Consider the following 12,981-nt stretch of genomic DNA (forward strand, 5'->3'; position numbering starts at 1 on the left):
CAACACAGAACACAGTGCACACTTTTACACATATAAACCATATTTGAATTGTGGCTATTACATGTTGTAAAAATAATGACAATTCATACAATTAATTGGAAAAAGAAATACTGCTATGAGTGATCTCTTCATCCCGGTCTTGTTTAAGCTTCAGTTTTTAATGTGGATAAAAGTGCAGAAGCGGACTGCTGATGGGGCCAACCATATCTGTAAAAAACATGCAAAAAAATTGATAATTTCCCTATAAAAATACATGTAACTATTCCTTCCTTTTGGTATTTTTGCAAGGATGAAATGCTGTACCCAAAACAACTGCAAAATTTTAAAGGAAGGTCCTCTTGACATTAAAAGGAAAGCAATTCAAGTTTACACCAAAGATCCCTGACTTAGGTTCAATAGTCCAAGTGTTTTAGTCAAAGCCTTAATAGTGCATTAAAGGGCAGGGCAAACTGAAATTTATGTTATCTAACTTTCCACATAAAACTCCAGTCAATCTCATTATAAAGAAGCCAAGTTGAAACCCCTTATGGAGCACAATTTAACCAAGCTGAGTATGTATCTTCAGTGAGAGGAGCTGGGCCTGCAGTCCATCTGGAAGTCATTGAAGGGAGATCTGGCCATTCCCCTCTCCCCTGCGTCGCACTGCCCTTGCCTACTGTCGTCCCATAATCCCATCTAACAGCCGCCTGGGCTGGGCTGGCCCATTTCGACACACTGACAGGCTTAACTGGGCCGTCTTGTAAAAAAGAAAAAGCCCAGTTTTTCGGCAAACCCCTCCAAAAAGACACTTTAAATATCTAAGGGGGATTTAATATCAAGTCCATTAGGGCTTTTCTCGAGCCCTGTAAATAGTCAATTAGTGGATAATTCTGATTTGATCCACATGCAGAGAGATCTACCACGGAAAGGACGAGGAGAGTCTGTGGGTTTTCTCATTTGGCTCTCCTTCAGGTAACCATCCATGTGCCACAAATACAGGGTGACAGTGTGCATTAGTAGAAGTAAAGGATAATGAACATGCTAAGGTGTTTCAAGTCTTCTTACTTACACTCCTTCATAAAAATGATTCATTGTGTACAGGCAACCAGAAGAACACAACACTCACAGAGGGATTAGCAGAAGTGGGCACTGCTCAGAAGAGTGGGACGCTTGAGGACTGGGCCAAAAGGACACGCTGTGTGTTCAAAGCTCTGGTGGAGGGACATTAAACAGTGTTTGTGTCCCCTGATCAAACATACAGCTGGTTGGCAGCCGTAGAAACCAAATCTAAATCTGCTGTATAAAACAGGATCCCTGCATTTGAAAATGGCTTTGGATAAAAGCATATGTAAAAACTAATAATCATTACAATAAGTTCCTGGATATTTAGAGAGGAAAAGGCACACATTATTTACTTTTTACATTTCACTTTGGAAAAATTCACATTTTTTGGAGGTGAGGTATGATGTCAGCAGAGCAGAGCCAGACAAACATACAACACAAACTGTTGTCATTGGACTTGTGGTTTTGAAGCTTTAGATGAAACAAAACAAACATAAATCAAAGCCAAACTACTATCAAAATCCATACCAAAGTAAGACGTGCAGATACACTATTGTGGAGAAATACAGTGAGACTGCAGATTTCAAAGCAAAGAACTTTGCTCTGCCTCCTCAAAGCAGGAGCAGAAAAACATTCTCAAAAAGCTTGTGAAAGAAGGGATGAAGGGAAATGTCTTGACCTTCTGTTGCATTTTACAGTTAACATTTCATTTATTTAAGCAATGTGAAGAGATGCTGATGAAAATGAACAGATGAACACATGAAACAGCTCCAACTCTTCAGAACCTCAGCAGGTGAGTGGAGATGGATCAACCATTGACATGATCCTTCTGCATAGCGACATGAAGCATGCAGTGTGTTATGAGGCCCATTCACATTCAGAATGACATCTGTAAAAATAGGTATTCCATATTTTTGGAAGGGTTAGAATGATAAAACGTGTGCAACCAATCAAATTAAAGCCTTCAAAAAAGTTAAGGTAATTCCCTGTCTCTCTACAGGGACATCTTCCCATGTTTGCCAAAATCCTCAATTTTACTGCTTGAGCAACAGCATGCTGTAATAAATTATCTTTGTATAGACATACAAGATATAACTGTCTCATACTTTGCACATGTCCATTGGGAATGTACTATTCATTTTATGGCTAAATTAAAAGGATTTGACTCTAAAATTTGATAAAATATGTATTTAAGTTAAACTGTGGGTCTCTTCAGGTCTATCATGGTTCTTTCAGATCAAGTATCGTTTTTTTTTTGTGTAATTAATTAATAGCATGAGAGGTTGGTGTAGGTTTTCTGTTCTGAATCAGACCATCTGCTTTGCTGTACAATTAGGGAACTCTTGGGAAGCAAGGGGAAACTGCTATGTTGTTTAGCCTACATGTTTGTCTTATGTATCAAACATAAAGATATAGACAACAAAACGGCGATTGAAGAGGCAGGCAGCTTCTGAAACTCTAACCACTACATTCAAAGACTGCAAAACGTCCCGCATGACAGATGGATCTTTTGCAACCCAATGACCAGATTAAATGTGGGCACTGTGCCTTTCTGCAAACTATGTTGAAAGCTAACATTTTATTATGTTTCAGTACATTTACACATATTTGTCACATATAATCATACTAAGTGCGACATTGTGAAATTATTTTTTTGTATTTAACCTGTTTTTGAGGAGAAGTGGGCAATTGATTTTCACATTGTGACAGTTACCTCCTCATTTTCACTTACCTCTGCAGAATCGGTCTTAAAATATTCATGGCCTAATTACCAGTTAGTCTCAGTTCTTACACATTTTCAGTCTTGATATACTGGTTTCAGCATTGAAATCAACAACCTGGCTCTTGGACTCCCTGCCAGCAAAACTGTTTCATGATCTCTGGAAATCTGTGGGTGTTGTCAATACTGTCAATTAATCACTTATGCTTATATTGTCCCCACTACTTTTGCTGTATAAGCCTCTAAACCACATCTTGATCCTGGATCTCTAAGTAACTACAGAGCAGTCTCTAACCTTTAATTCTTTTTAAAAGTACTGGAAAGAGTTGTTTCTCTGCAACTTTTATCCCACTTTATTAATAATGACCTTTTTGAACCTTTTTGATCTGCCCTCTGGCCCTGTAATTTCACTGAAACTGCACTTAATAAAGTGGTAAATGACATTAAAATATCATTGCAGTGCAACATTTGATACCATACATCTTGGTATACTTTTAGGCTGACGCAAAAGACAATTTGACCCTAGCTTTACTTAAGTCCTAATAATCTATTATCTATATTATTTGAAAGAACACAGTGTGTTTTCAATGATAATAATATGCCAGTATTTACTGGCATGAAATATGGAGCACCTCAGGGCTGTGATCTTGGCCCTTTTTTCTTCTCTCTATACTTTACCTCTATGCTGACAAAATTCCACTCTATGTGCCGGTAAAGGCAGGTGATCATTTACAAATCATAAATTTAGAGGCCTATTTGTCTATGGTTGCAAACTGAATGTCACAAACTCCCCTGAATTCTTGCAAAATGGGCTCATCGATTCATACCTCTCTGACCCCATTCAATTTTATGTCCCACCTCATGCATTACACTCCCAGAATCCTGTCAGTCCCCAGAGTTAGAAAGATGGTTGCAGGGCCTCTTCCCATAATGTGCCTTTCCTCTGGATTAACCTTTTTTCTCATGTCAGACAACCCGACTCCATTGAGGCCTTTCAATCTAAAATTAATACTTACCCCTCACACCTGTTACTATTACTCTTTCATGGGTTGGTCTCAGTCTCAATGAATCTCTTAACCTTAGGGCTTATAGCTTATGTTGTCCTGCTGACAACAATACAACTGTAAACTTCTCACAAACACTGTGTTTCTCCAACTTCTATTTCTCTTGTTCCTGTTTGCCTTTAGGTGCAAGCTGTCTACTACCTACTATTCCTCTCCTCCTCTCTTTTCACTCAGGCTCCACTTTGCAAGACTGTCGACCCTTGGAAACCTCTCTTCCTCTCTCTCCAACTCTCTCTCTCCTGGCTCTTGCTGCATCATGCAGATGTTATGGGGACTTGGCTCAGTCCCCTTTGGGTCCTCTTAAGGATCATTATTCACTAGGAACAATCTACATGTTTCTCTATTTTTGTCATCAATATTTGTAGATGTTCTGATTCTCTCGCTAATTTTCTTTGTAAGGCCTGTTCCAGGTAACCATGTTGGAAAGGAGGTGCTATGCCACAGGGTCCATCTCAGGCTGCTCATATGTCCCTTTGGATCTATATTCTTACCATTTATTTTATTATCTTCATTAATCAAAACATTTGTCATTGTAATGTGTATATTCTGTGATTTTGATGGTACATTCTTTATGTACGACATCTACGGAACATCTGTCCATCCCAGAAGAATGATCCCTCCTCTGTGGTTCTCCCTGAGGTTTCTATCATTTTTTTTTCTTCAGTTTTTTTGACTGACCTCCAATTGCTACAATGTTAAGTATGCAGGGTTTTTTTCCTCACTTGAATTGAGGGTCTTAGGCCAGAGGGTGTCGTTCACTGTACAGACTGTTAAGTTCATTGAGGCATTGTGATTTGTGATTTTGGACTATATAAATAAAACTGACTTGGCTTGACATGGTGCGTCCACTCATTATGCTACAGATATAACAGCACCTTTGACCCTGACCTATTTGTGGAAGAATCATGCAACCTATTGTCCCACGCACTGTCAGGAAAAAGAGCACCAAAACATTTAAACATTCAAATAATAGGTGAAAGAGACTATTTTTATTTAATCATATTCATTTTGTAATACTTGGATAGGAATTAAATTATAACAGAAAACTCTATCTTTCAAGAATATAATGAAGACACAACAATGACTCGACATGTTAACTGATTTTAAGGGGTAACTGTTGTTACTACTTATACAACTGTTCAGCACTTAAAACTGAGCTATTAAGTCTAACAGCTTTTTGCCTCTTGACCTCCCTTTCTGGCTATGCTTTCTCCTTGGCTGCTCTTTTTATGCACTTGAGGAAACATTGTTATTCTTTACTGTTTGGCATGTTACAGCCTATTACTTTTATACTGCAATCACCTTTAGAAATGATATAGTAATAAAAAGGATAAATTTAAAGTGTTGTTGTTGAGAAACAACAACAAAACTTTGTATCATAGTGTAATAAGAAAGTTAGGACAGATCTCAAAACTACTAAAATGCAACTTGTATTGTATGTTGGTCACTGACCTCCGTTTGTTGCAATTTTTAGCACATGGCTTGTAAAATAAAGCCCTGCTATTTAGAAATGACAGATTGGTCTACGGAAACAACTGAAGCAAGAACTTAAAATATATAATAAATAATTAATTCCTTGTTCCTTGTAAAACTTGCTTTTATGAGCTATTGCTCATAAAAGCAAAGGTAAACTTAATTTACTTTAACATCTCGGGCAAATAAGAGTTATTACTAAGAGACATATAGTACGAGTAATGCCACTTCCAAAGTGAATATACAAGCAGGAGCTGTTTAGCTGTTGTCCAGTCCGACTCTGAATGCAGTCAGTAAGACTTGAATTAGTCCATTACAGGAATCTGCTTCTTTCTTCCTTTTCTTCAGGTCTTAATTAGCATTTCTGTTGCAAACAACAAAGTGAAGCATAGGAGCTAACAGACTACGTGCTACTGATGGAAAACTATTTAAAAATTATTTTTTGGTTGTTACTAAGGCAGATAATAAGCTATGACCAAAACGTGTCTTGGTAACACGCCCGTCTCGCCATCAACCAAGTGAGGCGCACCCTTTGGATCCCTAATTATTTCCTTTAACCCGCTCAGCCCTCTTTCACCTCTGACTGGAGCTTATTTGATGTCTGGGCTTTCTCTGCAAGCACCATGACACAAAGACCCAATCCCGTCTACCCCCACCCCACCAGATTCATTGAGGCTTAATAGGTCCTTTCAAGGTATATTCCCTTTTTTTTTTTTTAACAAACCCAGCAAGGTAAAGGAAACTTCCCTTAGATTTACTCACGTTAACAGGTATTATGATTGTTTCTTGTTCACCCACAGACAAGAAATAGATCTCTAACTTAAGAAGCTCAATTATTTCAGGTTACAAAAGACCGAGCACAAAATGATGGACAGAGGAAAAACAGAGAAGTGTACAAACAGACAATGACTCCTGCTGCTCGCTTTGGAATGTGGTATGCCATCAGTTCACACACTGTATACAGATAGACTGAGGATACATGCAATAATAAGTTAATGGTATGCAATGAGACAATGAGGCTGAGAAGGAGGAGGAGGATCTCCTCTTGGAGTACCTATACCCTCTACTGGCTGAAATATGTTACATCAAATAGGGAAGAATTTCAGTCTCTTAGCTGGAGCATCTGCATTTATCTTGGGGTGTCAAAATATGACAGTATCTATATTCATTACTCATTACCTGAAAGGTTTAAGGAGTGATTTTTTTGAGTGTGAACAATTAATTTGTTGTGAAATGGGGTGATGTGTTTACACAAAACGGAACTTGTTACAGTAAAGGCTACAGCCACATATACTCTGCAATACAATGTACTACAAAAGGCATTCGTGTGATACTACAAAGGGTCTGCTAAAGTTGCAACAAAGAGCAGCAACATGCAATGCTTGCAGATCTTATAACTGCAATAGGGTCAGGTTACTCACCAAGAAGAAAAAAAACGTCTTTTTCATTATTCTGTTGCTTTAGTGCTATTTTCGCACTCAACACTAGTAGCACTGTATCTGTCTATGCAGACATTTCTGGTAAAATTTATTTTGATACTGTGACTGAGATCAGTCAGCAACCCAATAAAATGAGGGAATTTGAAAAAAAAATGGGTTTGTGCCATTGCTTAATATTTGTTTATACTATTCAGGCAAAGATGATGGTTGCCTTTTTCTTCCTCACAAACTTGACGAATGTTTGAAACTTTCAAAATAAATGAGAGTGGTTTTAATCCACCAGTACATTAAAATTAAATCATTATCACAAACTCAAATTACTGTATTTTCAAAAGAAAAAAAAAACTCTGTTGGCTGCTTTGCCAGCAAGAACACCTTAAGCCAGTTAGGCTTCAGGCCAGCCAGGTCAAGTAAAGGTGGGATCCACAAGGCACAGCAGTCACACATATCCTACTAAGATATTTGTCCTCTTATTAAGTCTGTAATCACAATGCTCTGAGCTGGCCACTTAGACCTTTATCTTTAGCTGCCGGCCTGGTCCGGATCAAGTATTTAGTTTGGTAAGTACGGTTTACCGGGGATCACATGGTGCAGACAGGCAGGTTAGCCAAAGGAGGAACTAGCCCCCTGAAGGGTGATTAAGTACCTAAAGAAAGCTTGGGTGAGAGGCATGACACAACTAAGCTCGTCATCGTCAATTTGCACGCTCTGTACAGCTAGAGCTCATGATGGGATCAAACAAAACAAGATCATGACTGGTTCAACCTGTTTCCTCTGCTCTCAGCATAAACATGCAAAAAAAATGTTACATACAGCATAGTCAAGAACATTTGGAATTCTAGCACAAGCAAGGCTGGTCTTAAGCATGCTTTGTTAAGTCCTCCACGAGTTCCTACCACATCAACACACAAATTTAAATATTTAGCATCAGAGATATCAGTGAAAGACTGACAACAAGTTTACAATCCAGTTCAGACAGCTCAGGCATACCTCATCATCATCATCATCATCATCATCATGTCATGACAATGAGAGCTCAGGGGCCAATGACATGGCCAGGCAAGTCAGAGCAACAAATCTACTAATTCAAATGAGAGCACTGCTGTGCTTAAAAAATTAATGTGAACAAATATACAATGCAGAATAGAAATATCTGTATATCCAAATAAAACACATGTAATTTGAGACTTAAGGATAAGAATTTTAAAAAAACATTCATAAGAACACAATCAGCAGACAACAAACTAGCTAGGTAGGAGGAGTTAATTAAAATAATTATATCATGTATCATTAAAAACACCAGAGAGCAAAGATTTAAAACAACCAAGGGGAATAGAAGACTCTAATTTGATTGCAGATTGCAGCTCGTTCCATTTTAAAGGCGCATAATACCCAGATCTGCCAACATTTGTACGAACACGAGGGACATCAAAAGTTAGGTAATTTCTGGATCATGTACTGTAGCTGCTAGTTTTAAATGAGAGAAGAGTTGTGAGGTAGTTGAGAAGCTTCAACAGTAGAGCTTTAGGAATTAATAACATGAGTATTTCTTCTTGACTGTAAGGATGACCATCCACCCGACTGATGCAGAGAAAAGTGACGAGTATGAAATTTGTTATTTGTTATAAAGCGTAATGCATTGTGATACACAGGGTTTCACAGCTGAAGTGTTGAAAGGGCTGTGACAGTACAGAATGTCGCCATAGTCAAAAACAGACACGAAGGTTGACTGTGCAATGGTTTCGCGGATGGAAGAAGACAGACATCATTTAATTCTGTAGAGAAAACCAAGTTCTATTATTATTCTATTATTCTATTATTATTTATATCTATTATTATTATTATTATAACTATTTTTGTTTTTTGTAGGATAGTCTGCTGTCAAGCCAAATGCCGAAACATTTATGCATGTTTATTTAACAGGAGTAATATGGAGTAAAATGATTATAATGTGTGACATTCTGGATTTACAGTAAATTATAGCATTAGTGAAATGCAAACCACAAAATGGTGTTCACTGTTTATACATTTTTCCAAGTGAAGCCAAATCAGTTCTATGGCTATTTGTCTTTTGAATGAAATTTTTTGGAGAGCTTGTGTGAATTTAAGAAAATGACTGTTTCAAAGCGTGTGTGTCAGGCAAGGACAACAACAATATCCAGTTAATGTTGGTCAAAAGTAATTTCCAACAATGTTGTTGAAATTAAATCTTTACAAAAAATGACCTTAAATAATTCAAAGAGTAGTTTTTTTTTTTTTTGTTGCATTGCCAGCAGAAAGTGTCTGCAAAAAATCGTGTCACTTCAGCTTGTAATTAATCATAATTACATCTTGATTTGCATTCGTTTCTTCATGAATACCATCAAACTTCTTAGGCAAAGCAACAGAGGTGTAAAAACAGGCCATGCCCTTGCAATGCAATTTCAGTAAATCTGGACACCAGGTGTCCTTGCAGCAGGTGTTGGATTACCAGCTGGGCTTCCCAGGACACAACCCTATGTCCTGCAAAGTGAGCACACAGTAAGAGGACTAAGCACAGGTAAGAAAGGTAAACTTGGGGATTTAGGTCCTCAGCGCTGACTCCAAAGACTCTTAGCAGGTGATTTGTGGCTCATCCCCTCGAGGATTGGGCTGTGACGATCTGACAAAGCTTGACCATCAAATCAGGTGTCTACTTAACGCAATGCGGAAAGGTTGATCAGGGAGGAGGCTGAAGAGCAGGTCGCACATCCTGTTAGTGTAGCTGTTTGAAAGGGTATTTAAAGGGTGATCCCATTACCTTGGATTGAAAACTCTAGGAAGGATTCTGACAGCAGCCATTACACATTTACAGGGCATATGCTGACACGTTCAAATCTGTTTCTGTCATGTAGGTGGGAGTAGCCTGCACTTGTTTTGGTCTGAACGAATGATTAGCAGACGTCATGGAAGCCAGCTCCATATGGGGCTTTCAAAATCTCTAATACACCAAGACAATTTCTGTTCCAGACTGCTGTCATGTTGACGTGGGGATGCCCAAACACCTTAGATAATCTCAGATGTGGTGTACTGATAACAAGATCATTCCAGTTGGAGTTGGTTGCTTGGGATATTTGACAAAAGAATACAATAAGTTCCTGGTTTGTTCTTCCAGCTTGAAAGCATTGAAGTCTTATGAATGACAAAGAGATACTGTGTTTGGAATGTCCGCTGTTTTTATCCTCCTCCAGTTTCCTGTTGTCCTCTCACTGGCTACTCCTCACCTACAGTCTCAAGTACAGAATATGTTTTCTACATCCGAGTTGGCGTAGAGGGTATGTTTCTGTCATTAAACAAATTGGTTAGCATATGTAGGAATTCTACATTGTAGATTAACTGGATTATTTGAGTGAGTCATGACTGCCAGAAAGGTTGCAAATAAAGAACGCAGTGTCATACAGGAAAAAGAATTGTGTCCCCAGTGTTGCAGCTTGTTTAGAGCATGACTCGTCTCACTTGTGTGAACCAGCCGTTTGTCAGTCATGTCGTGTAGCCCTTGGCTTCTAACGTGAGATAGTGAAGGCAAAACAAGTTGAGTGATTATCATCACCAGGCCAGGAAGGGTGGGCAACAGCAGTGGAACTTATCACATCCATCTTCCAGGCCCTTTTCGCCGTGACCTAAACTCATTTGCACCTCCTCTTCTCCTGGCCCCAGAGCCTCATGTCTGATGTGAGAGGATGACACCTCCCCTTCCGTTGCCTTCTTCGTACAGGCCCCGCTCCTTGTTAAATGAACTCTAAACAAGCACAATTACAGTTAATGGGCTGGATAGGATCTCTGTCCTCTTTCTGTTTTCCAAAAACATCCGTCCACCCTGCAAAAACACCTTCTCCTGAGGTTTCTGCATAGCGGAAGCAAGGATGCATCCGATTTTAACTGCTTTAATTTTCAGTTTTCCCGTCTCAGTCATTCAACACAAGGAGCTGGATGAGAGGGTGTGTTATGTGAAGAATCCAGAGTGTAGGAACTGCTGTCTCTGATGGCTTAGATAGCACAAGCATGGAGCCAAGCTTTGCTATCACTGGCACTCATCTCACACAAACACACACAGCCCAAACAATGACTACCAACATTTCTGATAGCGCAAACAACATCCTGATATAATTACACAATCAGGAAATTAACAAGATAGCGTGTGTGTTTCTGCAGGAGGATGTACCCAAATCTGTAAGTGAGAGAGAGTGAGGAAGACTACGGGTGAGAGGATGGGTGGGAGAGAAAAGGAGGGATTAAACACTGCTGAGTGCAGGTTTCCTGAGTTGTAGGCCATTTTGTGCATGTATATACACAACTGTCTGGCTCGGTCGGCAGATGACAATGGGGATAGGTGCTAGTGGTAGAAGAAATGTTCAGAAACCTTATTATAGTTCAAATAACAATTGGACAATGTAAAGAAAAAAAAAACTTCTCAATCCTCTACTATACCAACACTTCTAAAAACAACTTGTTTGGTTTAACCATCTAAATCCTAACTTCACAGCTCCCTGATTCTTTCAATTGTTAGACATCCTAATTTTAGTTATGCATCACAATGTGCCAGCAGCAAAGTCTACAAACGGTAGTCCATCTGTCCAATAATTCAATCCGAATCAGTATATCCCCCAACTATTTGCTACATTGCTGTGAGATCTGGTATGGATCTTCATTGTCCCAGGAGGATGTTTTGTAATTACTGACTCCATGTCTTTTTCTTTACCTTCATGATCAGACTAACTTTTCTACTTATACACAACAAAATGTCCAAATTACATCACAGCTAAAACTGAAGTTTTGAGGCAGATACATAAATCAACATTTGAGAGAAAACCTCATCCATGATCTCTGGTGGACAAACTACGTAACGGCATCACTGGTTCTTTACCTCTCAAGGAAAACAGTATTTCTCTGTAAATTAAGTGCTCCAAAGCAACATATACTCAAGTTCAAGTGACAAATCCCTCTAGCAGCTGCAGGAATTATGATGAGAAAACTATTACAATTACAATTATCATTATTATTATTAGTAGTAGTAGTAGTAGTAGTAGTAGTAGTAGTATTTTAGAGCCACAAAGCCCCCAAATCTATCCCCAGAAAAATCCCCCAAAATACTTAACCACATTGTCACATCATAAAATGGATTTATTTTCTTGTGGTGGTTTGTAGAGCAAATACAGACAGATGATGATGTCCTACCACTGAGAGAATCAGATCAAAAAACAATTCTATGTGTCATTTTAAAGGGCAATTACAAACGCTGTATTTTGTCATTCAATTTGGAGGATTGGTTGATTTTGACCTGCAGTATAGAGTACAGAGTAGACAACAACATCAGAGGCTGAAGTGAAAAAACTAACATGCAGATGCCCTCAGCAGTGCACTTATAAGGTTAATGTTGACTGAACCCTACCAAACTGTAATCAAGCAGTCGAATTAGTGTCTTGTGTTCAACCACCTTTGTTACATTCACATGAAGTAAGTATTGACTGGGTGGAGGACGAATTAATATGACAGTGTTTCATGACAGTCCATTTCTCAAAGTCAGTGAATACAAAGGCCTGACTGCAAATTAATGAGTTCTCTCAGATTGCCTCTCCTTCTGAAGCTTATTTTTCCATTAGCACTTAGTGTTGCTGAAAGGCGAAAACTTGATAGGGATTTAGCTGAGAGACAGCTGTCAAATAGGCTAAGAGAGCAAACACTACACATTTATCCATACCTATGAGCAAACACACACACAGACAGGCAAGCAAACGCACGAGTGCACAAATACAATTCAGAAGGTGACAGGCAGATCTCTCCCTGACACCCACAGGCCCTGCTGCTTGAGAATTTTATTAAGGTTTGGGCTCCACTCCCTCGTTTGCTCTGCAGCTTATTATTGTCACTTATGCATATGTTTGCTTCACTGCTGTGGGTGTACTCACCAGGTGAGAGTGTATGGGGATGGTTTTGTTCAGATGACATGAGTGTTTACTTTGGGGAAGCCCTGGGTTTGGTTTATATGCTTCAGGAGTTGACACCCTTAGTGACATTACTTTCAGTGTTGTAATCAGTCACATTTAAAGTCAATAAAACAATAATGTTGGGACAATTGGACTGCACATCATTGGTAAGAGAAAAAAAATAAACAGAGCTACAGGATATTGCACTAGACTCTAAGGTCTCAATACGTTTCGGATGTACATGATTACATGTTGTACATGCATTTCTAAAGGAAAAAAGGGTTTATGCCTGTTCAAAAAAG

The 12,981-nt window shown here is 38.8% G+C and overlaps 1 protein-coding gene across 1 annotated transcript in view; it reads right to left on the bottom strand.

The window, feature by feature from the left end:
* brip1 (BRCA1 interacting helicase 1) overlaps nucleotides 1–12,981 on the bottom strand; it is a 74,318-nt gene continuing 61,337 nt past the window's right edge. Inside the window, exon 26 of the mRNA XM_046388571.1 lies at nucleotides 1–207. Within this exon, the coding sequence (XP_046244527.1) occupies nucleotides 151–207 (57 nt within the window). The 3' untranslated portion in view covers nucleotides 1–150. The remainder of the gene's footprint in view (nucleotides 208–12,981) is intronic.

Source organism: Scatophagus argus, chromosome 5 (genome assembly GCF_020382885.2).
Source record: "Scatophagus argus isolate fScaArg1 chromosome 5, fScaArg1.pri, whole genome shotgun sequence".
Classification (NCBI taxonomy): Eukaryota; Metazoa; Chordata; class Actinopteri; family Scatophagidae; genus Scatophagus; species Scatophagus argus.